General features: G+C 48.6%; 1 protein-coding gene across 1 annotated transcript; it reads left to right on the top strand.

The window, feature by feature from the left end:
* Nucleotides 1-5,134: 5,134 nt before the first annotated feature.
* Nucleotides 5,135-22,563, top strand: Mrps18a (mitochondrial ribosomal protein S18A). The gene is made up of 6 exons (XM_057751819.1): nucleotides 5,135-5,267; nucleotides 11,960-11,991; nucleotides 15,318-15,425; nucleotides 19,111-19,234; nucleotides 19,411-19,480; nucleotides 22,132-22,563. The coding sequence occupies exons 1-6, from the start codon at nucleotides 5,156-5,158 to the stop codon at nucleotides 22,274-22,276; spliced, it is 591 nt and encodes a 196-aa protein (XP_057607802.1). The 5' UTR covers nucleotides 5,135-5,155; the 3' UTR covers nucleotides 22,277-22,563.
* Nucleotides 22,564-22,657: the final 94 nt, after the last annotated feature.

The raw sequence follows: 22,657 nt of genomic DNA, 5'->3' as shown, positions 1-22,657 counted from the left end.
GACATGCAAGAAATCAAGGCAGTTGCTATTTCTGGGAGTATACTTTTTAAATTGGAAATAATTTCTTTTCTTTTTTTGTTTTTGTTTTGTTTTGTTTGTTTTGTTTTGTTTTGTTTTTAGAGACAAGGTTTCTCTGTAGCTTTGGAGCCTGTCCTAGAACTAGCTCTTGTAGACCAGGCTGGCCTCAAACTTGCAGAGATCTGCCTGCCTCTGCCTCCTGAGTGCTGGGATTAAAGGCGTGCGCCACCACTGCTCGGAGGAAATAATTTCTTTCTGGGAAATACAACCTAGAAATAAATTGTCTCTTTACACAGCCTGACAGTATAAAATATACTTAGATATAATCTTGGAATATAGGTATTATAATTTGATTTTAGCAAAAATATATATTGTCATGTTTTTAAATGCTAGATATGGTCACTTAAAGGAAATAATCCCAATTTAAAAAATTTTGTCTCAACAAATTATTTCTAACCAGAAATCTAGTTTTCCTTGCGATACTCTGTTTTTGTTCATGAAATAATAGCTGTTGTTGTTAATATTTGAAACAAGTATACAAAGTTTATCAGATGTAAAAGCAAGGAGTAGCACTGAGCCACGTTCTGTCAGGTTTGTCCTTAGACGCTGACATTAGCTGACTTCTTTACATGTTTCAGGAGCTCGTTCCGCATTCAGGAGTCTGACGTAACGAACAGCTAACTACAGCCACCCCATCCTTCCACAGAACACGGTCCTGCCGGGTGTCCAGTTACACTGTGCTCCTGTGAGTGTTCTCGGTGTGAGAGTCTTCCTCTTCGTCTCTCAACCTTCCACACTAAGCTGTAGTCATTCCCGCCCGGCTTCTGTTCTGGATCTTTGACAACTATTCGGTTTCATCGCGGCCCGAGGACGGACCCTCCTCCGAGCACTCCAACTGCTGCTCTCCTAATTACCCTCTGTCAACCTCAAAACAGTCACCGAGAGACCAACACCCCTAAGCCCCTAAAAGCATTCGGGTGGCCTCTAACGGGGCTAATGGCCCAGGGGCCGTCTAACTCATCCGTCTTCTTGCCATTCTGAACATCGTTTCAGGGATGCAGAACTGAAACAGCTGGACCGGAGCCTCCTTTGCATCAATGCAGCTCTCTGGCTCACGGGCTCAGATGAGCTTGGCATCCTTCAGGACCAGCTGGACCCCATGACGGCCGCAGCACTGCCCTCCTTGCTCCTTATTCTCCTCATACTTACATTTATGCCCCATTTAAAAATGTTTCACTTATAGAACTTCGATATGTCCAAACAAAACGTCCCACGCAAGCTCTCCTGATGCTCTCACCTACAACAGCTCCATGTGTTCTCAATACATCTGCAGAAAGGCCTTTTCGAGGCTGTGGAGAAACGGGCTAAAGGGACTTCATTCCTTTCCCCTGAGCCAGATACAGTTCTTTATATTAGTCCTCTACTTTCTCCTGTCTCCTTCCTTTCATGCTCTATAGCTCCCATTAACTTCTGCTAGCTTGTTTTGGTCCGACAGTCCAGGCAATGGGACTAGTCACTGTCACCCTGAATCAACTCTATGTCAATATCCTCTCGCCTCTGTTCCTCCCCATCCCTCAACCTTCCCGGGAAATCTCTTGGTTTTGCTCTGTAACCAAACCAGCTGCTTACAGCCCTCTAATAATTATTTTCCAGATCTCCCCAGGAATATAAGATGGCAATCACCTGATCCATCAAAGTCGATCAAGTTAAGACTCCCCTGACACATGAATAGAAGACCCCCCTTCAATGGACCCAGGACTACCCCCTCTAACAAAGACCCTCCTCAGCAGAAACAGCTATAATGTCCCTGCCCTGTGTTTTTCACATCCTCTCAGAGTTAGGAGTGATAGCTTCCTGCTGAAAGACTGCACTTCCCAGCTTCCCTTTCATACTGTGGAAGTCATTTCCATCCCTATAAGGGGCTGCATCCCAGCTTCCTCTGTAGGCCTTTTGGCCATCCACGCATGTGGATAACAAAGTTCTCCCTCGCCAGGAATAAACATGGTTCACCTATGATCAGAGCAAGCCTTCCTTCCTTTCTACATTCTGTCTCTCTCCAGCTGCCTTTTAATAATCTAACAATGACAACACCCACATAAGGTAGAGAAGAATCTGTATAGACAGAGCAATAGTAAACAGGCTGACATAAGACAACTCTGCCAGGGCCTGGTGGTCAGCCTTAGATTCGTCACCTCCCTGAAGGCTACTTGGATCTAATTAGTAAAGGTCCCAGGAGTGAAGCGGCAGCTGGAGGGGCTCCAGTGGCGGCAGCAAACAGCAGCACAGCTTGCTGGCCAGTGTTCCTGGAGGAGATGATGCTGACATAAACAACAATGCTGAGCGGCCAGCAGCAGCATTTCCCAGGTCCTGCTCAGGCTTAGGATACAGATCCATCATTGCTCCTTTTGTGGGTGTGCTGTTCTATCCAAAGTCAAACTTGGTGCCACCTGAACCAGTTCCTGCTGCATCCTCTTCCACGTGCAGGGTATCCAGGGCTCCAGATATTGGGAGAAGTTTCCCTTTAAGTTACAACAGGAATTAAGAATGACACACAGGGTCCCCTCCCTGGGCAGAACAGAAAGGGATTGTTTTTATTTTATGAGTATGACTGCTTGCACGTAAGAATGTGCACCACACTTACGACAAAAAGTCATCAGATCCCCTGGGACTAGAGTTACAGAAGGGTGGGAGCTGCCATAATGGGTGCTGAGACCCAAACCCTGATCCTCTAAAGGAAAAGCCAGGAATCTTAACCATTGGTCCATCTCTCCAGCACCCCAAAATATGCTGATTACAGTAAATTAGAAAACATAACGTGGAAAGGGCTGGCACCCAAATGCTTTAGTTCACTATGCCCACAGGTATCAGATGGGGCTCTGCTACTGCCCTGGTCTCTGCTCAGCACCCAGAAGTTGGACATGAATAAGAAAACAAAAAAATGTGGCTAAAAACAGGAGATATGGCTCATTTACGTAGGAGTAAGTCGGAAGCTAGAGTGAGTCAAGGCTATCCTGATCTTGCTTGACTGGAACACCTAAAAGTGCACCCACAGAAACCCGCTTCTAATCCATGTGTCAATCAATCCCACCTTAACTGACCTTTCAGATTGCTTCCCTGCATCTGCCTTTGCTCAATGTAATATTTCTCCTGTTCTTCCTATCTATAACGATTGTTTGGTCGAAAGCATCCCCCAGCTCCCTAACACCCCTTTATACAAAGAGTCTGGAATATGATAGTCAGGGGTCTCACCCTAGCCCCTGACACCCATTTTGGAATGTTGGGCAGAAAGTTCCATTTCAAGCCCCCTCCTCTGGGAGTTGCCTTAGTCCAAACTCCACCTCTGAGAAAGCCTGCCAAGCAGTGACCTCTCCACAGGGCGGATCTAGAAGGCCCACCAAATGGTAACCCCTCCCCAGAAAAAGTCAAGATGACTCCCACAGGCTACTTAAACTGCTCCCAGAGAATGAACACATAGTCTCTGGGTTTCGTGTGGTCTCCCCTTCTCTCTCTTCCCCTTGCCATGCTTTCCCAGAACCACCTAGGAGCGCTGCATTAAACATGGGCAACTTTTATTCGGTCTAATTTGGTCTGATTGGAATCATTTGTGTCGGCTGAGAGGCTCATCTAAGAAATACTCCTAACAGTGATGCTCCAAAGCTCCTGGTGCAGCTTTGGTTGTATCCACCTAGCCCAGCAGGATGCCAGTCTCAACTAAACAACAGGCCCTCTCTCTCCCTATCATCAGAGAACTTACTGTGGCTTTCAGTAGACCTAGTTTCTCTCACCAGAGTACCAGAATAAGATAACTAGCAACACCCTCACCCCTTTGAGGCTTACACTGGATAAAGTGTGGGGGAAGGAACCTTACCATCAAAAGGAATACTTGAGGGATCAATAATTTTTCTTTCTTAGGTAGCTCAGGGGAAACATCCTGAAAATCTGAAAGTGGGAAAATCAATTTTATTTTTTTTGCTATTTTAACTTTTTAAAAAAGATTTATTTATTATGTATACAGTGTTCTGGACACCAGATCTCATTATAGATGAGTGTGAGCCACCATGTAGTTGCTGGGAATTGAACTCAGGACCCCGGAAGAGCAGTCAGTGCTCTTAACCTCTGAGCCATCTCTCCGGCCCATTTTAACTTTTTTGATAAATCAAATATGCCAAGCTTGTGAGAAGATCCATCTCCCTAATTGTCCTATTAAGTAGTTTATATTCATTGAGCATGAATGATTTATTTCATCTAATCTTTGCAACAAGCTATTTTATAAAACAGATTCTACTTATCCACTGACAAGTATACATTGTACCATTATTACTTGTTATCAAACACCAAGCACTGTGCTAGATGTAGGCTTGAGAGGCAACAAAAATTGCAATTGCAATGTTTCTGTCTTTTTGTTTTGTTTTGTTTTGTTTTGTTTCAAGACAGGGTCTCACCGTGTAATTCTGTCCTAGAACCCACTATGTAGACCAGGTTGGCCTCGAACTCAGAGATCCACCTACCTCAGCCTCCCTAGTACTGGGATTAAAGGCATGCTTCATCACGCCCGGCAACAATGTTTATGACTTAATTTACAATCCTGTGGGGAGACTGCAACTGTGTGGAACCCCAAAACAGATGTTGCAGAGAACCAGCATGGCGAATGAAGTTTGAAGTAAACTCTAACAAAGCATTTACCAGGTAGCCAAAGAATAGGAGAGGATAGGTGGCGCCAAGTGCTGGACAGGAGATGTATATAAGCAACAAAGATTGGCAGATGGGAGGGAAGGTCGTCAATTCTGTTCCAGGTCTGTTGCTCTCAGAGTTCATTACCATTTCAATCTGTCCCTCACAAAAGCTTAAAATTCACAAGCAGGAAGGAAAAAAAAAAAAAAAAAACCTTAAAGACTCGGTATGGTGTGTAATTTACTAAGGGAGACTAATAGGCAGCTTTGAAGACTAGGTTCTGGCTTACAGCAGCCGGAGGATTTACAAAGCCGCGTGCGTCTCTTTACCAAATCCCGAAAGGTGATAGAAACAGAAACCACGGGATAGTAACCACGAGAAACCCCCTCGGCGGCGGCGGCGGCGGCGGCGGCGTGCACCCCGCTCCGGAAGCGGAAGTGCTCGCGAGGTCAGGTGTGTTCCCAAGATGGCGGCCCTCAGGGCTCTGGTATCCTGGTGCGGAAGGCAACTCCACGGGTTCCTAGGAGGCCCCGCCACGACCGGCTGGCTATGGCTTCCAGCTCGCGGGTTGAGAGAAGGTGAGTCTCAGAACCCAGCGACCTCTAGAACTCGAGAGCAGCCACATAACAGACTTCCGCAACCTGTGGCACTCCCTCTCTGCAAGGCTCTCAAACCTCGGGGGTGCTGGGCTCCACAGGACGCTTAAAAGCTCTTCCAGACCCTGGGGCTGTTGCTTCACCTCCCGATTTTAGTGCCTTCCGGGAGTAAATGAGGATTGAGAGATTTAGATTTAGAGATCAAAGACAAGATTGTCTGAGAGTTCAGAAAAGCTATAAAGGGCCGACTGCTAATTCTCTAATAATTTCCAAATCGCCCTCTCCTCAAACCGTATCCCCAAAGCCTCCCTTTTCAATTTCCCCTCCGAAAATGATATTAGGTGGTGGCTGGTTTTTGTCAAGGCTTCTAATCTTGAGAGATGGCAGCCAAGGTGCAAAGGCAATTGAACAACTACGACAGAATCAAGTGCTAAATTTTAGTTCTGCATTTCATTAATATTAAACCCGGAAAAGAAACCCGAGTTACTTTTTCATCGGTTGAAAGGGTGCTGAAGTCTCAGTGCTGTGAGTCAGGCTGTGAGAGGAGAAGAAAGCACAGCCTTTCTGTGAAGCTTGCGTTCTGATGAGATATGTCTACATCCCCCATAGTGAAAGTCATCCGTTTGCATGAAAGAGCCCAGGAAGATTCTGTTGCCGGAAATAGCAAAGGCCTTTGGAAGTTTTCATAAAGATGATGCTCCCTGAACAGGCTCCTGAAGGGCTGGAATCTGGCGAAGTGAAAAGATCTTTCGGAATAGTCTTCTTTTGTTGTTCAGTGGGAAGCAGGAATGGATTAGTGTTGTGCTAAAAGAAATGATGGACAAGGGGCTTGTTTTTAAAATTCTAGCACAGTGTTGGCCAACCAGTGAATATCCATCAGAGTGGAGAAGGAACCAATGGGAAAGAGTAATCATTATTGTTGGAGGAAGCCAGGGGAGAAAAGAGCCACTGAGTCAAAGAAGAGGCCTCAGCCTCACCAGTCATGTGGCTAACAGGCATAAACCAGTATGCACAACTTAGAGGAGGTCTCTTTCTTTTCCAACAGTAATTTTATTAAGAGTGGCAGATGAGGGTCTAGTGGTGCACGTCTTTAATCCCAGTTCTTGGGAGGCAGAGGCAGGAGGATCTCTGAGTTCCAGGGCAGCCAGGGCTACACACCGAAAAGTCCTTTCTCAACCAAGAAATAAACAAAAGAAAATTATTTTTATTTTTGAGACAGAGTCTCACTATATTGCTTTGGCTGACCTGGAACTCGTTATGTAGACCAGGCTGCCCTTAAACTCACGGAGATCCACCCACCTCTGGCTCTTTCTTGTGTGTGGTTTAGAGGTGTGTGCCACCATCCACGGCTTTGACGAGTTCTTTACTGTGTTGTTTTTTGTATTTTGGGTTTTTTTTTTTACTAGTTATGTAGTTTTATCTTTGAAAAGATAGAGAAGAAATAAATCAAGAGGGTTTCTTGTATGATTCGTAGTTTCTATGATATGTAGTTTCTTTCCCTTTTTTGATATGTAGTTTCTTGTATGATTAGTTGATTTAAAACTAGAGTATTTGAGATTTCACATAAGAAACTTGTTGTTTCAGACAGAGTTTTGTGTTGGGTGGCTTTAACTTTCTAGGTAGACCAAGCTGACCTCCAGCATCTGGCAGTCTTCCTGCCTCTGCCTCCCAAGTGCTGGTATCACTGTCATGTACTACCACATTCAGCAAGAAATTTTTTTAACTGGAGAGTTTGTGGAATGGTGAACTATATAATCAGTGTTTGGAGTCGTCGCTACAAATGCTTGGTTGGTAAATCTTCCGTCTGTGAGCCACTGTGTAGACAGCCTGGTCTCGAGGCTGAATGTTAAGTTGAATTGATGTGCTTTTACGTGAAAGCCCTGTCATGTTTTATTTCCTTTTGAATCATCCACCATTCTTCCTTTTGGTAAGCCAATACAGCCAATACAGCTGACTGTCATTGAACTAGCTAGTATACTTGTCACTCAAATATGTGCATGTAAAATTTAAAGTTGTGACAGACAAGCTGATTCTCTGAAAATATTCAATCAAACTATATAACTGAAGCAAGAATTCATGAGGCGTAGACTCGAGAAGAAAAGAACCTTTGTGAGGACTGAGCAGTGGCGTCATTGCTCTGAGTTTTCAGTCTAATGCATTGTTCCTCAGTCAGTGGTGATCATCCATTCCTTTTCTCCCACCCCAGTGTCCAGACATTTCTGGCAATGTCTAGAAACCTTTTTGGTTGTCACAGCTGGTAATTCCAGCATCTGGTGAGTGGGTAGGGATACCATTAAATGTCTTACAACACAACATGTCAACTCCACAACAGAGAACCAACTGGCCCAAAATGTCAGCAGTGCTGATGCTGAGACAGCCTGGTCTGAAGTTTGGCACGAGGGCCAAGATGTATACCTTTAATCCAGGCAGAGACAGGTGGGTCTCTGTGAATTCTAAAGTCAGTCTGGTCTACTTATAAAGTTCCAGGACAGCTAGAACTACTTAGTGAAGCCCTGCCTCTGAGGGTGTGTGTGTGTGTGTGGTGTGTGGTTGACAAGCCCAAAGTGAGAGAGAGTGGGTTATAAAAAAAGCAAAAAGCATAACTTAAGGGGACAAATGAGGAAACTGTGGTTTACTGAGTGCCTTCTTCCGGACGTATACTAGGTGTTCCTTAAAACATCTACTCACTCTCTGTGAGTTCGAGGCCAGCCTGGTCTACAAAGGGAGTTCCAGGACAGGCTCCAAAGCTACAGAGAAACCCTGTCTCGAAAAACCAAAAAAAAAAAAAAAAAAAAAAACTACTCAGTCTTCCTTAAAAGTAGATGTTAGCGGTCTTTACTTTGATGAATGGGGGATCCAGTTCTAAAGATTCTGTAGCTTACCTAACATCAACTCTAAGCAGTAGGGTTGAAAGCAGGGGCAGCACTCTCCCCTCTCCCGTGTCACACAGCCCTGGTGCTCCTCGGCAGGTCCTCTTTTTTTTTTTACTCCTTTCATGAAAGTGTCTTGCCAGTTGACTTGCCAAAGAACGTCTAATGAATTCATCAATGACAATGTCAGGTTTAGCAAGGATCGTGTTAAAAGCGTCCTGCCTTAACACCTTGTGAAGAAAATGACAGCAAGTTACCAGCTATGACCTTACAGCATAGAACGTACTGAAACGCTGAAAGGCCACTCAGCCAGCTAAGGGCCACCTGATGTTGAGTAATCCCACAGCAAGGAGCTTTGAGAGGAGGGAACAAGTGGGGGTTACAGTTTCAGCGCCCTGCCAATGGGGATAATCCTAGGCAGCAGTGAGACTGAAGCCCAGGGCAAGAGGGACATTTCATCAGGAATTCCAGGACAGGAACCGGGGAGGCAAACAGAGACCCATAAACTGAGTGATGCAAGGTGAACTGAAGGAGATGGCGCTTGAGAAACAGGCAGCGACCTGAAGCACAGGCCCTCATTGTGACTGCTGAGACGGGGCTGCCTTCCAGCCTTCCCGCACACGCTGCCTAGAGCTCAGTTTCCACAGATCCTGGAGGCCTTGGCTTCTGGGGCCAGGCACTGCTGCGGTGCCCCTCCTCCTCCATCATTCATCTCCCTCCCTCCTCCTCTACTAAACAGCCGAGCCTTTATGCAGCAGGGTCACTGTGTCTGCCTGTGTTTATGTGTCCATCAAGGGCTTCTGCAGCCATTGCAGTCTCACCACATCGCTGCTTGCTCCAGGCTGTTATAACCCGGTCATCTTGGACTCCATCCTAGCAGTATTTACTGAAGTACTCGGAGGACCTCTTTATGAGACATGGGCTTTATTACGGTGACGGTGACGTTCCCATCCTTGCTCTACTTCCTCCTCCAGGGCAAAGACTGTGCCTTACTCTTCTGCTGTTCCTCTGCCCAGGAGGTAGAGCCAGGCTGCCGCCCCTCCCTGATTCTCGGTGCACATGCTGCCTCACTTGAGAGGCGGCAGCCTTCGTTCTCCTCAGAAAACAACTGTCATGTCTGGTGGCCTACTTCATGCTGGCCTAGCTCAGGATGCAGGAGTGGTTGCATTTTTTTTTCCTAGTTAAGTTTTCTTTTGGTCTCTGAACCTTAGTCCAGCTTCTCTTACCCACCGCCACTTCTCTTAAATGGAGAGGAGGCCAGGGACAACTGGATCTCAGGTTTTGTTTGGTTTTGCCATGTTTTTCTTTTTTCTTTTTTTTTTTTTTTTGCCATGTTTTTCTATGTACACTGAAAATCAATACTATTTTTGATTCCTATCTCCTCTTTGCAGAAGCTTAAAATCTGCCGAAGGAGGCCTCTCCAGGCCCCAGTCAGCCGCCTTCCCCTGCACTGACTCACCACCCTGATCAATCTATGCCTCCTGTGAGTTCCTTGGGTCATTCCTTTGGTTTGACAGTTCGTCTCTCTTAGATAAGCATCTCCTATTGTTTTACCCACTGGCTTCTAGAAAGACACTGGCTGGCTCGAGGTTGCTGTGGGAGAGCTCGTGAACAGTGGAGCTTGCCATGGGCTTTGATCTCTTTTCCAGGGGCCAGTGGGGTGACTTCAGGCTTTGGGTCTTTGCCGAGAGTGATGTGTGTTTTGTTAGACTTGTTTACCTCGTGGGTAGGGCCCAAGAGCCTGGACCAAGAAGGAAACCACATGTTTATGCTCTTTGTGTTTCAGGCCATTGTCCTGGTGCCGACTCCATGATTGAGAATGTGTCCCTGCTTTTGTTTCCTGAGACTTCTCAGAAATTTACCCCCCTACCTGGTGTTGCTCCCATTTAGTTAGCCTCTTTCCCTCCCCCAATTTTTTTGGCATAGTAGCACAGTTTCTAGGGTGGCTGGACTGGAGATATGCGCCCCCTGCTCTCCCTGGTCCCCCTGTGTGGGCCATTCTGCAGTGGACATGGTGGTGACCTTCCCTCTGCAGCTGTGCTGCCTTCTAGGCTGACAACCAGGTTGGGTCTCACCACATCCCGTTCATGGGCTGGGCTCGTTCTGGACAAGTAGAACCGTGTGTGAGGTGACGCAGTTTCTTTTACACAGGAGCCGAGTTTGTTCTGATTAGTGGCTAGAGTGTTCTCTGAAGAAAACCTGTGGGTTTTTCTGGTCATTGTTTCACTTGTGTGTGTCTGGAGTTGGACATGGAGGGCTCTCCGATTGGCTGTTTTGGAGTAATGATTCTTTATGAATGGTTTGCCCAGAAAACAAATGAGGAACAATTCTAGGCAGCCTGTGTCCAATTAGGTGTCGGCCACAGAGCTCAGTGGTACAGATGCTGACATGGGCTTCTGGCTGGGTTAGTGGTGCCTTTTTCCCTAGGCCCTCTCTCTTTGTTGTTTATATTATGTTTTTGTTTTTGCATAAGCTATGTATGTTTACTTAAGAAAATATGGTAGGTAAAAGAAGAAAGAAATATACTCCCTTCCACCTCTGAGGAACAGCCAGGTCTGTAACATATACCCCACAGCCTCCTGCAACCCATGGCCAATTGTGTGTTCTCAGGTGGATATTTTTCCTAGGGAGAGATCTTGAGCTCCCACTTAATTCTCAAAGTCAAGGACCTTAGGCGCTTTTCTAATTTATATTATTTCTTGTGTTAGCCAGAGCTAAGTAAAACTAAACTGCGGTAGCCAAACTACTGTTTAAATAGGGTCTTAGTATCTGGAGAGACGGTTTGCAGATAGCGTGGGCTCGGGCTCCCTATTGTAGCAATTAACGGTTGGGAGGAGACATTGGCGATTATTTCACTTGTTAAACCTAGCATTTATTGAGCATTTGCTGTGTACCGGTTCCTTGCTAGCAGCTGTGGCTCTCTCTCTCTCTCTCTAAACAAGCCAGGAACATGGGAGGTGCTCCAAGAACAGTTGCTGTGTGTGAGACTGGCAGCTTCCATTACCGTTGGCCTTGTCATTCAGTATCCTAGTTAGGTGAATGGGTAATGTGTGTAGCCTGACAGATGTGTGCAGCTGGTGGTCTTGCCTCTACTTCTCCCCTGCCCACCTCAGGCATAGATAGGCCCTGAATGGCCCTCAGTGTGGACCAGAGTTTTCCCTAAGCACTGCTGACCCTACTGTCGTGAGGCTCCTGATTGTTCCCTCTTCCATTCCTTTCTCTGGGATGATAACAGCGTAACCCTCAGGGAGAGGTGAAGAAGGGTGGGGCAGAGAATATTTCCCTCACAGCCAGTTTCGTGCAGTCTTGACACAGGCTTCTCAGGATACATTTTGGGATTGGCTTTGTCTCCTTGAAAAGCTACCAGTGGAGCACAGACAGAGCTGTGTTGTAGATTGCAAACCCTTCCAAGTCAGTCTGTAAAGGGACATGTGTAAGAATCTTACTTGTAGCCCAGGCTGTCCCCAAATGTATGGCAGTTTTCCTGCCGCAGCTGTTGAGTTTGCGAATTCTTCTAGACAGAATCAAGATGAATCTTTGCTTCAAAAGACAAAAACTAATATGGAAACCCTTAATTCCAGAGAGATGCTGTAGCCTGAGCATCCCAGGCTTTCCTACAGCCAGCCTCGAGGGCATAGAGCCTTGGCACATGGGGATGAACCTTGTCCGCTTTTTGTCCCAGGCAGGGACCGTGGGAGAGTGCAGACTGAAGACTCCTCTGCCTGTGTAGCATTTGAGCTGTTATTTGAAACTCCCTGTTCCTTATTAAATGGCTGACCTAATTTTTCCCCTTTATCTCTGTAGTGGTGGAGATCCAAGAAGGGAAGACGACTGTAGTAAGTATCGCCGCGTTGGCCACTCACGACCTCCTTAACGCTCGGAGCCGCCTGGCTGCTCCTCTGAGGGAGGGAAAGAGGCCCAATCTGGACTCCTGGCTCCAGGATCTGCTCCCTCTGAGACCATAAATCTTGAAGCCTACTATTTTTTGGGCTGTGTGCCTTAGTGTGGTTAATCAGGAACAGTCATTGTGCCTGTACTGAGGTATCTGTTACTTGATTAAAGTGACCTTTTGTATGACAGAGTCTCAGAGGACTTTGCTAATAAGTTTTCTGGCAGGTGATAAATTAGTTTCCCAAAGGGGAAACTAAGGCACCATTGCAGGCCTACAGAACCAGAGTTAGTTGGCCCAGAGCCAGGGTCTGGACTTCTGATCCTTGCTTTCTGTCTAGAAAGTGTACCCGTAATTGAGACATTAGGAGGTGACGGTCACTAGCAGGCACCCTGACTTGTCTCTTGGTAAGGAAACTGGAACGATTCTTTCACCCATGCTCCACTTTCCCTTGCTGGGCCCATCTCTCCTCCCTTGGGGAGTCAGTCATGGGGCCCAGATTATCCTATAATCCTTAAAAGACAACCTTGTTTTCACATGGGCTTCTATGCCTCCAAGAAATTCTCAGCCACCTTGCAGAGCTCCCAGAAGGCTCAGGAACTTCTATGTCAACCAGGGACTTAACCTCTCTGGCAGTCAGCCAAGTATAGGCCTCCCCAAGGCAGCCTTATCCCCAGGAGAAATCCACTTATTCTTCTCCCAGAGCACCTCCTTGTCCTTTCACTGGTCAGCCTCCACCTGACTCTTAACTTTTTAGGGAACTCCCCTGTGGGCATCTCTCCAATTTTCTGATTAAAACCTAAAACAATCTGGGCATGATTGTGCATACCTGTGATCCCAGTACTTGAAGATCAGGAGCTAAAGGCCATCCTCAGTTACACAGCGAGTGCAAGGCAAGCCTGGGCTCTCAAGTGACAGAACGCATTCACCCTATAGACTCCATGCCATCGAACTTTTTTGGTTTTGTTTTTTGAGACAGGGTCTCTATGTAGCCCTGACTGTCCTGAAACTCACTTTGTAGACCAGGCTGACTTCAGACTCACAGAGACCCGCCTGCCTCTGCCTCCTGAGTGCTGGGATTAAAGGTGTACGCCACCACACCCAGCCTGACCTGACATCTGCTTTTCTGAGTACGGAGTGCTCAGTGCTAAGAGCGTCCCCTGCCACTGCATCTCCTGCTAATGCAGCTGTTGTCCTGGGCCCAGCCTTTTTTCTAGCCCATCAGAATGCCTGCTATTCTTCTGATTGCTGTTTCCATTTCCCGTGAAGACTATGGCAGACCATGCCTGGCTGGCTGTCATCTGCTGTCTTCAGACTTGAGAACCAGCTAGGTCACCATCAATGACAGTATCTCTAAGAGGAGCTAATGTGTTAGACATTCAGAATTGAAGGCTTGCGTCCCAGCTCATGGTGCTGGCCACATCTTACTTTTTAAGTTTTTCACGTGAGGCCTGCATGGATCTGCTGTTTGTAGCGGGAGCACGGAGAGACACTACGACTCTGACTGACCGTGGGTGTGTGTTCTGCCGCCTGCCGCACTGAGTTGTGGGAGTTAGAGGAGCTGACAGAACCAGCCAAACAGCAGTGAGCCGAAGAATGTTGGTGCTCTCCTGGGGCCCTGGAGGCCTCCCATGCACCTACAGATTTTCCCTGGCCCACAGCTTCTCTCTGTCATGTTTGGGGTTACCATGGTAGAAGTGGGTGGGGTAGATAACTGAGCAAAACTTCTTGCCTTTCTCCAGGGGACAGGGCTACCGAGCCTAGCCATGTGCTTAGGCTCAGCCTCAACGAGGCCTGCTAAGCTCCCCTGCAATTGGAGCTGACTCCCAGACCGTTGCTTTAGTACACTCAGCCATTCCAAGGCTGGATCACAGGGTACAGTCATGTCACGTGACCTCTGCCGGGTGTTTGCGAGCTGTTATTCAAAATGATAGAAGTAAAGAGAACCATATTTCCTGAACTCAGGAAGCAAAGGCAAGAGGTTCACTGCAAATGTGAGGACAGCCTGGTCTCTATAACAGGATCCAAGCCAGCTGAGTTTACCTAGTGGGACCCTGGTTTGTTTTAGAGGAGGGCGTATATTGTGTTCCTCTGCCCATGTTTTCTGTTTGCAGAGGGAGAGAGGGGCAGTGCACACAGACACCCACTTGTTTGGCTATTCCCAGTTTCTCAGCTGTGGCACTGGCTGGCGTTCTTTGATGTGAGGGCTCCCCTGTGCATCCTTGCTAGATACCCATCATACCCCTTCCCCCAGCTGTCCAATCAGAAATGTCCGCAGACGTGGCCTGATGGGGAAACATCACCTCTTATTGGAAACTGCTAGAATAGATCCGGCTTTGTTCTGGGAACGTAGCTGGAAATAGTACTCTCCACAGATAACGTAGAGTGGGTGCAAGCTCTCCTTGGGCAGTGCATCTTTGTGCCATTTGGAGCTTTGTTATGTGTCTAGTTGTATGTGTACATGTGCATGCAGGGACCTTGGAGGCCAGGAGAGGGCACAGGTTCCCCTAGAACTGGAGTGCTGGAAGACTGAAGCCCAGTCCTCTGCAGGAGCAGCAAGTCCTCTTCACTGCTGCCCTCTCTCCAGCTCCCATTTGGAGGGAGGAAGCCTAGGGCTCAGGTATTTTATTGTGGTTTGTTGAGGGAGGAAAGATGGCATTCAGTTGATATGACAAACCCTTCCCTCTAGTTCAGCAGTTCCCAAACTGGGCCATACCCTCTCCCCCCCACCACAAAGACCATGGGAAAACACAGATATTTACATTGCAGTTCATAACAGTAGCAAAATTAGTTATGAAGTAACAGTGAACATAATTTTATGGTTGGGGGTCACTGTATTAAAGGTTCTCAGTGTTAGGAAGGTTGAGAACCACTGCTTTTGCTCCCAGTGTGTGTGTCTGTCTGATGTCATCATTACCATTTGTCTGGTTTTTGAGGCAAGAGTCTTAACCATATAACCCCTGCTGGCTTGGAACTTAATACTGTGTAGCCCAGGCTAGCCTTGAACTTCTAGTTTTCCTGCCTCTGCCACCCACTGCTGGGACTACAGATACGCATCACTTGTCTGACCGCCAAACCGCATCCCTGTGTCCAAGGCCCAGCATATAGCAGCTACAGACAATCTCCACCATGCAAGCAGACCTGTTCATTGCTGCCATGAGACCCCCAGAAGTAAGCTTTGGCTGGTGTTCATGCAGGGTGTGCACAAAGGTAAAGAAAGACCTGCATGCCTGGCCCAGGCTCTCACTGGCTTTTTTTTTTTCTCTCTCTTAGATTGAAGGCCGAATCACAGAAACTCCCAAGGCAACTCCAAATCCCCCTAACCCCTCAGGCCAGTGCCCCATCTGCCGCTGGAACTTGAAGCACAAGTATAACTACGAGGTGAGTGTGGAGGCCGTCACCCTGCGCGCACTCCTCGTGTAGGGACAGCTGCATTTCACGTGGCCACCAAGGGCAACGGAGCTTTGTCCAGTGGCTGTCGATGCTGACTGTGGTAGACTGAAGGGGCTTTGGTTACGAGCACTATCTGCTTTTCTAGAGGACAGGGGTTCAGCTCCCAGTACCCACATGTTGGGTGAAAGCAGTATTTATCAAGTCCCAGAGGAGCCAGCACCCTCTTCTGGCCTCCACAGGCACTGCATGCACATGGTATGCATACATACATGCAGCCAAAATACCTATATGCATAAAATAATCTCAAAAAATAAAAATTTAAGCCGGGCAGTGGTGGCGCACGCCTTTAATCCCAGCACTTGGGAGGCAGAGACAGGCAGATCTCTGGGAGTTCGGGGCCAGCCTGGTCTACAAGAGCTAGTTCCAGGACAGGCTCCAAAACCACAGAGAAACCCTGTCTTGAAAAACCAAATAAATAGATAGATAGATAGATAGATAGATAGATAGATAGATAGATAGATAGATAGATAGATAGATAGATAGATAGATAAAAATTTAAAGAAACGAAAAGTATGGGGCTGGAGAGACAGTTCAGCAGTTAAGAGCATTTGCTGCTCTTGTAACAGACCTTAGTGGCAGCTCAACCAGTTCCAGAGTATCCAGTGCCCTTATGTCCCCCAAGGATACCGAGTAAACATGCAGTGTGCATATATGCATGCAGGCAAACCACTTACACACATACATTTTTTTTTTTTTTAAAGGTAAATCATTGCTTCTATAACTCAGCCTCAAACAGACCCGCTCAGCTTGGGCATTTTTCAAGTTCTCACAGACTGTGGCGCTGGAAGCCACTAACTGAGTTCCTGGCCTGGTTCGGAAGGGCAGGAGTAGTTCTCACAGGGGTAGATTTGGCTCTCCTTTCCCCTTAGGTAACAAGATGGTTCACAGTTTGATCTGAAGACATATTTTAGTCTCCAAAGTGTAGCTCCAGACCACCCAATTGCTGTCCCTTTTCCAGAGCAGCTGCTTCTGGGACAGGAAACGATCATGAGCATACCCAGGAGCAGGCAGCACAAGTGGAGAGCCTGCTCCAGTGAACCGTGTCCTGAGCAGTCACGGGCTTTATTTGACTCACTTAGGGTTTTTGTTTTTTTTGGGTTTTTTTGTTTTTTTTTTTATTTATTTATTTTTTTCGAGACAGGGTTTCTCTGTGGTTTTGGAGCCTGTCCTGGAACTAGCTCTTGTAGACCAGGCTGGTCTCGAACTCACAGAGATCCGCCTGCCTCTGCCTCCCAAGTGCTGGGATTAAAGGCGTGCGCCACCACCGCCCGGCTCACTTAGGGTTTTGTTGTTGTTGTGTTTTGTTTTTCAAGACAGGGTTTTCTTTGCAGCCCTGGCTATCCTGGAACTCACTCTATAGACCAGGCTGGCCTTAAACTCAGAGGTCCTCCTGCCTCTGCCCCCTAAGTGCTGGGATTAAAGGTGTGTGTCACCACTGCCCAGCATCACCTAAGTCTGTTTTTGGAGGAATTGGTGTCTTTGTGAAGGAACAGATGCCACAGCATATGCATAGAGGTCAGTTTTCCTCTTCCTGCATGAGGATCCTGGGGATTAATCTCAGATAGTCAGGCATAGCAAGTACCTTTACTGTCTGAGCCATCTTACTGGCTCTTAGATTGCTAATTAACCCCATGAAGTGGTGGCTTCATCCTTGCTTTGCATTGAGGAAAGTTAATAAACTTGCCACAATCCTCCCACACTAAGTATCAGAGCTGGGATCCAAATCCAAGAAGCCAGGCAGAGCCCATGCTGTGCTAACTACTACCTTGCAGAGAAGATGGGACCCAGTCCTGGATGCCCACGCTTGTTCTTCAGGGTTCTCTGTGACATGAACACTCTGCTCGGGGTTCAGGTAATTCAGGCTCTGGGCCAGTTTGACCTGTGTGTTGTCTCAGTTCCCCTCAGAGGCACAGGATGGCTAAGGCCAGAGATCCTGCTCAGATGATTAGTGCAGGAAGCTCTGAACAGAGTGACTCAACTAATCTGTACTAGGAACCTTGGCTTCACTCCACCCCTGGGTGTGGGGGCAGGGCTCTCACCCCGCTCTGGGTCCTCTGAAAATAAGTGCCCAGAGTACAGCAGAAGGCTGTTCCAAGCTCCTTGTCTCGTGGATGTCAGTGAATATACAGGTATGCTCGTAATCCCAGCTACAGTAAGAAGGCGAACCCCACACCTGCTCAGCCACTCAGGCAGCCACTACTGGCCATTTCTAGGAAATGGATTTGACTGTTTTTCCAGGAGAAGAAATCTAATCTTCTCCAAGGTAAAGGCTAAAGTTTTTTCTTTTTCCCCTTTGCACTTGGAGTACTGTTGGTTCAAGCTGTGTGCTGCTGTCAGCTGGCATGGCGGCTACAGTGAAGGGTGCTGAGGATGCAAGCCAGCATGTTAGCTGTGGGTTAGTCCAAGTCCATTACATGTGCTTCTGCAGAGTGCTGGGCTGAGAGTGTGGACCCTAGGTCCCCAGGAGCTGTCCAGCGATTAAAACAAATTTGCAGTCATACAGCAAGGTAACCAAGGCAACAATTTAGTAAACGGACAAAGGCTGGCATTGGGCCCTGGTAGGGAAAAGTGTTATTTAACCCTTTGAGACATTTAAGATGGAAGAGGGTTTTTTTACCAGTTCGTCTTGTGGCGCACGCCTTTAATCCCAGCACTCGGGAGGCAGGGGCAGGCGGATCTCTGTGAGTTCGAGACCAGCCTGGTCTACAAAAGCTAGTTCCAGGACAGGCTCCAAAACCACAGAGAAACCTTGTCTTGAAAAACCAAAAAAAAAAAAAAAAGATTTATTTATTTATTATGTATACAGTGTTCTGCCTGCATGTATACCTACAGGCCAGGCGAGGGCACCAGATCCCAGATCTCATTACAGATGGTTGTGAATCACCATGCGGTTGCTGGGAATTGAACTCAGGACCTCCGGATGAGCAGCCAGTGCTCTGAACCACTAAGCCATCTCTCCAGCCCCAGTTTGTCCTTTTTGCTAGACTCAGTCCCACACAGCTTGTTAGGTCCAAGGACCCGTTCCCATCTGGACTTAGGAAATCTGGACTGGCCTTCACAGACCGTTTCCCTTCCTCTCGGCTGGTGCCTCCTAGCTAGCACCTGAGCGTGCGCAGCAGGCAGGGCAGCCGGCTGTGTGCGCGTCACCTGGGCATCGAGATTGTGCAGCTGAGGTGGAACAGCAGTGCCTCTCACGGAAATGCTTTCCATGGTCCATCCCAGCAGTCAGAAATGACCACTGGACACTTCATTTATTTATTTGGGAGTTTGTTTGTTTTGAGACAGGGTTTCTCTGTGTAACCCTGGCTGTCCTAGAACTCACTCTATAGACTAGGCTGGCCTCTAACTCAGAGATCTGCCTGTCTCTGCCTCCTGAACACCACAACTCCCTGACAGACTACCAGACATTTTACTACCAAGAAAAACTGGTGGCAAATGCTCACTAGAGCATTTCTGGTCTCACTTAATATGTCAGAAGATTTGGGGATCTTGGGAGCCCTCTGGTTGGTAATGGGTAATAGAAGTCCTATTGAGTTGTCCAGCTGGACCCCTGCAGAGCCAATAGTCCTGGTTAAACCCAACTGCCCCCATTCCAATTTTTGGTTTTCACTAGGATGTGCTGCTACTCAGTCAGTTCATCCGGCCACACGGAGGCATGCTGCCCCGGAGTGTCACAGGCTTGTGCCTGGAAGAACACCGGAAGATCGAGGAGTGTGTAAAGATGGCTCACCGAGCAGGTCAGAGTACCCAGGACTAAGGGGTGGTGGGGACTGTCACAGCTGGAAGAGAGGTGATGAGCAGAATATTGATTCTATGCCCCCCACCCCCGTGTCCCCTGCTCCCCACTCCCATGGTGTTCACCCCAGCCCTTTCAGAACTGTGGAGACTGACCCTTTGTATGTTCTTCCATCAGGTCTTTTACCAGATCACAGGCCACGGCTTCCAGAAGGGTTCTTACCCAAGAATAAACCCAAGCTCAACCGGTAAGGAAACATGAGCACAATCGACCTAAGCACTCTGGGCCCATGGCTCTCACAGCAGCCCAGGAGAACCAAAGTGTTCCTTGGCTGTCTGCTCCATTCCCAGCCAGCCTGAGTACACACCCACATCTTCCCCACCACCGTACTTTATGCTGTCTACCACCTCCCTCTCTGGCCCACTCTCTCTTTTCTGTCCTAGAGGGCCTTGGCCTTGACACAGACAAGGAGGCTTCTGGTTGGGCAGTAGAATATGTTAATCCCGTTGATGACATCATTGCATTGCTATCAGGATGTCAGACCACTACTACAAATTTCAGTATCCCAACTACAGGGCAGAGCAAGGCCTTGGCCATGGAGAACTGTCTGGGATAGGGCCACTGTACACGACATTGCACCAAGGAAGCCTGCATATAGGCTCAGCCACCCGTGCTCCCTGGAACTAACAGCCTACACAACTTCCTTGGCATCTTGAGCTGTTCTGAGGTCTTAAGGGGAAGAGATGAAGTCGGCCCTCCAACAGCAGCAGGGTAGGCAAGCCCCTCTGGAGTGAGAGCAGATTCTCAGCTAACATTCAGACAGCTATCCTGTTGCAGGATCCCCTCTCCTGATGTCAGCCTGACAGGCAATTTAGTCTATAATATCCCCTTGTTGAGAGAAGAGCTGGGTCTGTAGAATTGATTTCGCAGTTCTTATGCCCCCAGCGGCCTTTCCCTCCTCTTGTGTGTCAAGCTGCCTCTGCTGATCGTGAGAATGCAGATGCTCTGCAGAGTGACTGAGGCAGAAGGAGACTCCGAAGCCCCCACAGATCTTTGCAGAGATCCCTACCATCCCAGGTGGATGCGGGGAGCCAGGTTGCTAGGTGGAGGGTGTGAGGTGGGGTAATTTAAGCTTGCTTCCTTGTGCCTTGCCTCCCCCAGTCCTAGATCCTGCAGAGCTGGGCTCCCTGCCAGGAGCCCCAAGGAGCAGGGTGTGCTCTGGTCCGCTCAGGGGTTGAGCCCACCCCCACCCTGGCTTTTAAGAGACAGCAGCAAGCCTGAGGACACAATCCATCCTGCCCTCGGGCCTTTGAAGCTAGGCCAGGCTCCCTCCCTTACATCCGGTGTCCTTTAGTGTGACACGGGATTGATGATGTGTGGGGGCTCTTGAGTTGCAAAAGGCCATCCTGGGGGAGGGGAAGTCCTGGCTCAGGAGGCATTGATCCCTGTACAAGGGATGCTGTGATTGCACCCAAAGGTCCCTAGTCTGTACTCAAGGGCCTAGGCCTGCTCACTCCCCCATGTCCTCAGCACCCTGGTGCAGCAGTACCTTCTCCAGCAGAGGGGATGGTCTTCCCGTTCCCGCTCTCCTGTGCACTGGGGTCCAGGCTAGCCCTCCTTGCTCAGAAGAGATGTAAAGGGAGTGATGTGGAAAGAGCTGAGGTGTTCACAGAGGGCTGACTGGATGCCACCTAGCCTACCCGTCAGCTGGCTGCCCCATGTGGAACAGGCATCAGGCCCAAGACTAGCTGAGGAGGACCGCTCTGGAGAGTCTGGTCAGCTGGGGTCTTCTGGAGTCCTGCTGAACACCCTTTTTCAGGGGCCACTGTCAGACCCCCATCCTTACCTCTCCCTCCTGGGACAAAGGCCAGCTGGTGGTGAGGGAGCCCATGCTAGTCCGACCTGCCGTTCTAGAACCACTGATGAGAGAGAGCAGCCCCTGTGCAGGCAGCACACCCCAGCCAACTGGGGAAGGCCTTGTCTTCCTACTTTCTGAGCCCAGCACACACCGGGTGCCGTCAGCTGAAGACCAGGGTTCAGAGGACACAGCAGAAAGGCACGCATGAGTCAGCGGTCCTTCTTTCAGCCAAAGATTTCAGCCAAAAAAATAAATTTAATTTCTGCCAGGAATACTAGTTTTTAAATTAAGCTTTTACTTGACGGTCTCTGGAGGAGGCCAGGGCAAGCTTCAACCTCACATAGAACACAGGAGGACCCCTGGTCTTTGTGGCTGAACTTTAAGGATAAAGGATGGATCTTTCTGGTCAGGAGCCAGGTTTCATTATGAACAGAGTAAACCCCAGTCTTGGTGCTGTGAGCCACTTTTCCAGGAACAGTCCGGGCCCAGGCTATCCCCAAAGGAGGCCAGAGGACCATGGGTGGCCACCATCTTTCCCAGCCTCTCCCACTTACAGGAACCCGCTGGGCTGGGATTGCACCCTCTATGTTCATCCCTTGCTTTCTCGTCAGACTGGATGACGGGTGGAGTCCTGCACCAATGTGGTACTCCGAAGAGTTCCCTGGAGGCTAGGGCATCTAGAGCAGCCAGCTGGGGAAGAGTGGCAGGGTTCTTCTGCCTTTATCCTTCCCTGTGTCAGGTCAGAGAGCTGTTGTCCAAGCAGCCTCCTCCTTGGCCTTCTCCCTCAGTAGATGACACTGGCAGCTTAGAAAGATGAAGGGAGCTGGGCCTGGGCTCCTGACCCTGACTGACCCTAACCACACACTTGAAACAGCAAGAGCCCGGTCATCTATAAAACAGTAGTTTCTCCCAGGAAAAATCCTTTGCCCTTTGAGAAGGGAAAACTGGTGAAAGATGACGCAGTCACTGCAGCCCAGCCCCAGGGTTCAGTGCCCTGCTCTTCTGTCCCAGCATGCCGACCTTCTTGTGTTCCTCCACAGCTACCTGACTCGCTGGGCTCCCAGCTCTGTCAAGCCCATCTATAAAAAAGGCCACCGTTGGGATAAGGTGGGGATGGCTGTGGGGTCCCCACTCCTGAAAGACAATGTCTGCTACTCCAGAAGGCCTTTGAAGCTGATGCATTAATGAGAGCTGCGCTGCTGAATATCCTGACCAGAACCTTCCAGATGATGCACTTGCCCCTCCCACCAGAACCACTACCCTCCACACACAGCATGGGGACTTCAGGACTAACTTCTGTTCCTCGGATCTGCCCAGCCATGGTGTTGGGAACCGGTGCAGGCAGGAACTGGCCTGTGGTCTTCTGACTAGCTTGGGCTGAGGTCTGTGCAAGGGCAGGAGCCTTACACAAAGAAAGGTAATAAAGCAGGCTCTCGGCTTCCCCGTGTGGTCACGCTTCAGAATGCGAAGCTGCTCATCTCTGGATGGCCCTGTCTGCCACTGGAGTGGGTCCATGCGCACACACAGGTGCCCATCCTCTGCCAATAGGCATCACATTCTAGTGGG

This window comes from Chionomys nivalis, chromosome 19, assembly GCF_950005125.1.
Source record: "Chionomys nivalis chromosome 19, mChiNiv1.1, whole genome shotgun sequence".
NCBI lineage: Eukaryota > Metazoa > Chordata > Mammalia > Rodentia > Cricetidae > Chionomys > Chionomys nivalis.
The sequence above is the reverse complement of the archived record's forward strand: the minus strand, read 5'-3'. Positions and strand labels throughout refer to the sequence as shown.

Excerpts from the sequence above, each read along its gene's own strand:
- Mrps18a (XM_057751819.1), top strand. The coding sequence starts at position 5,156 with ATGGCGGCCCTCAGGGCTCTGGTATCCTGGTGCGGAAGGCAACTCCAC. Across the intron at positions 19,235-19,410 it reads AAAGATGGCTCACCGAGCAG|GTCTTTTACCAGATCACAGG; the intron begins GTCAGAGTACCC and ends TTCTTCCATCAG. Across the intron at positions 19,481-22,131 it reads AATAAACCCAAGCTCAACCG|CTACCTGACTCGCTGGGCTC; the intron begins GTAAGGAAACAT and ends GTTCCTCCACAG.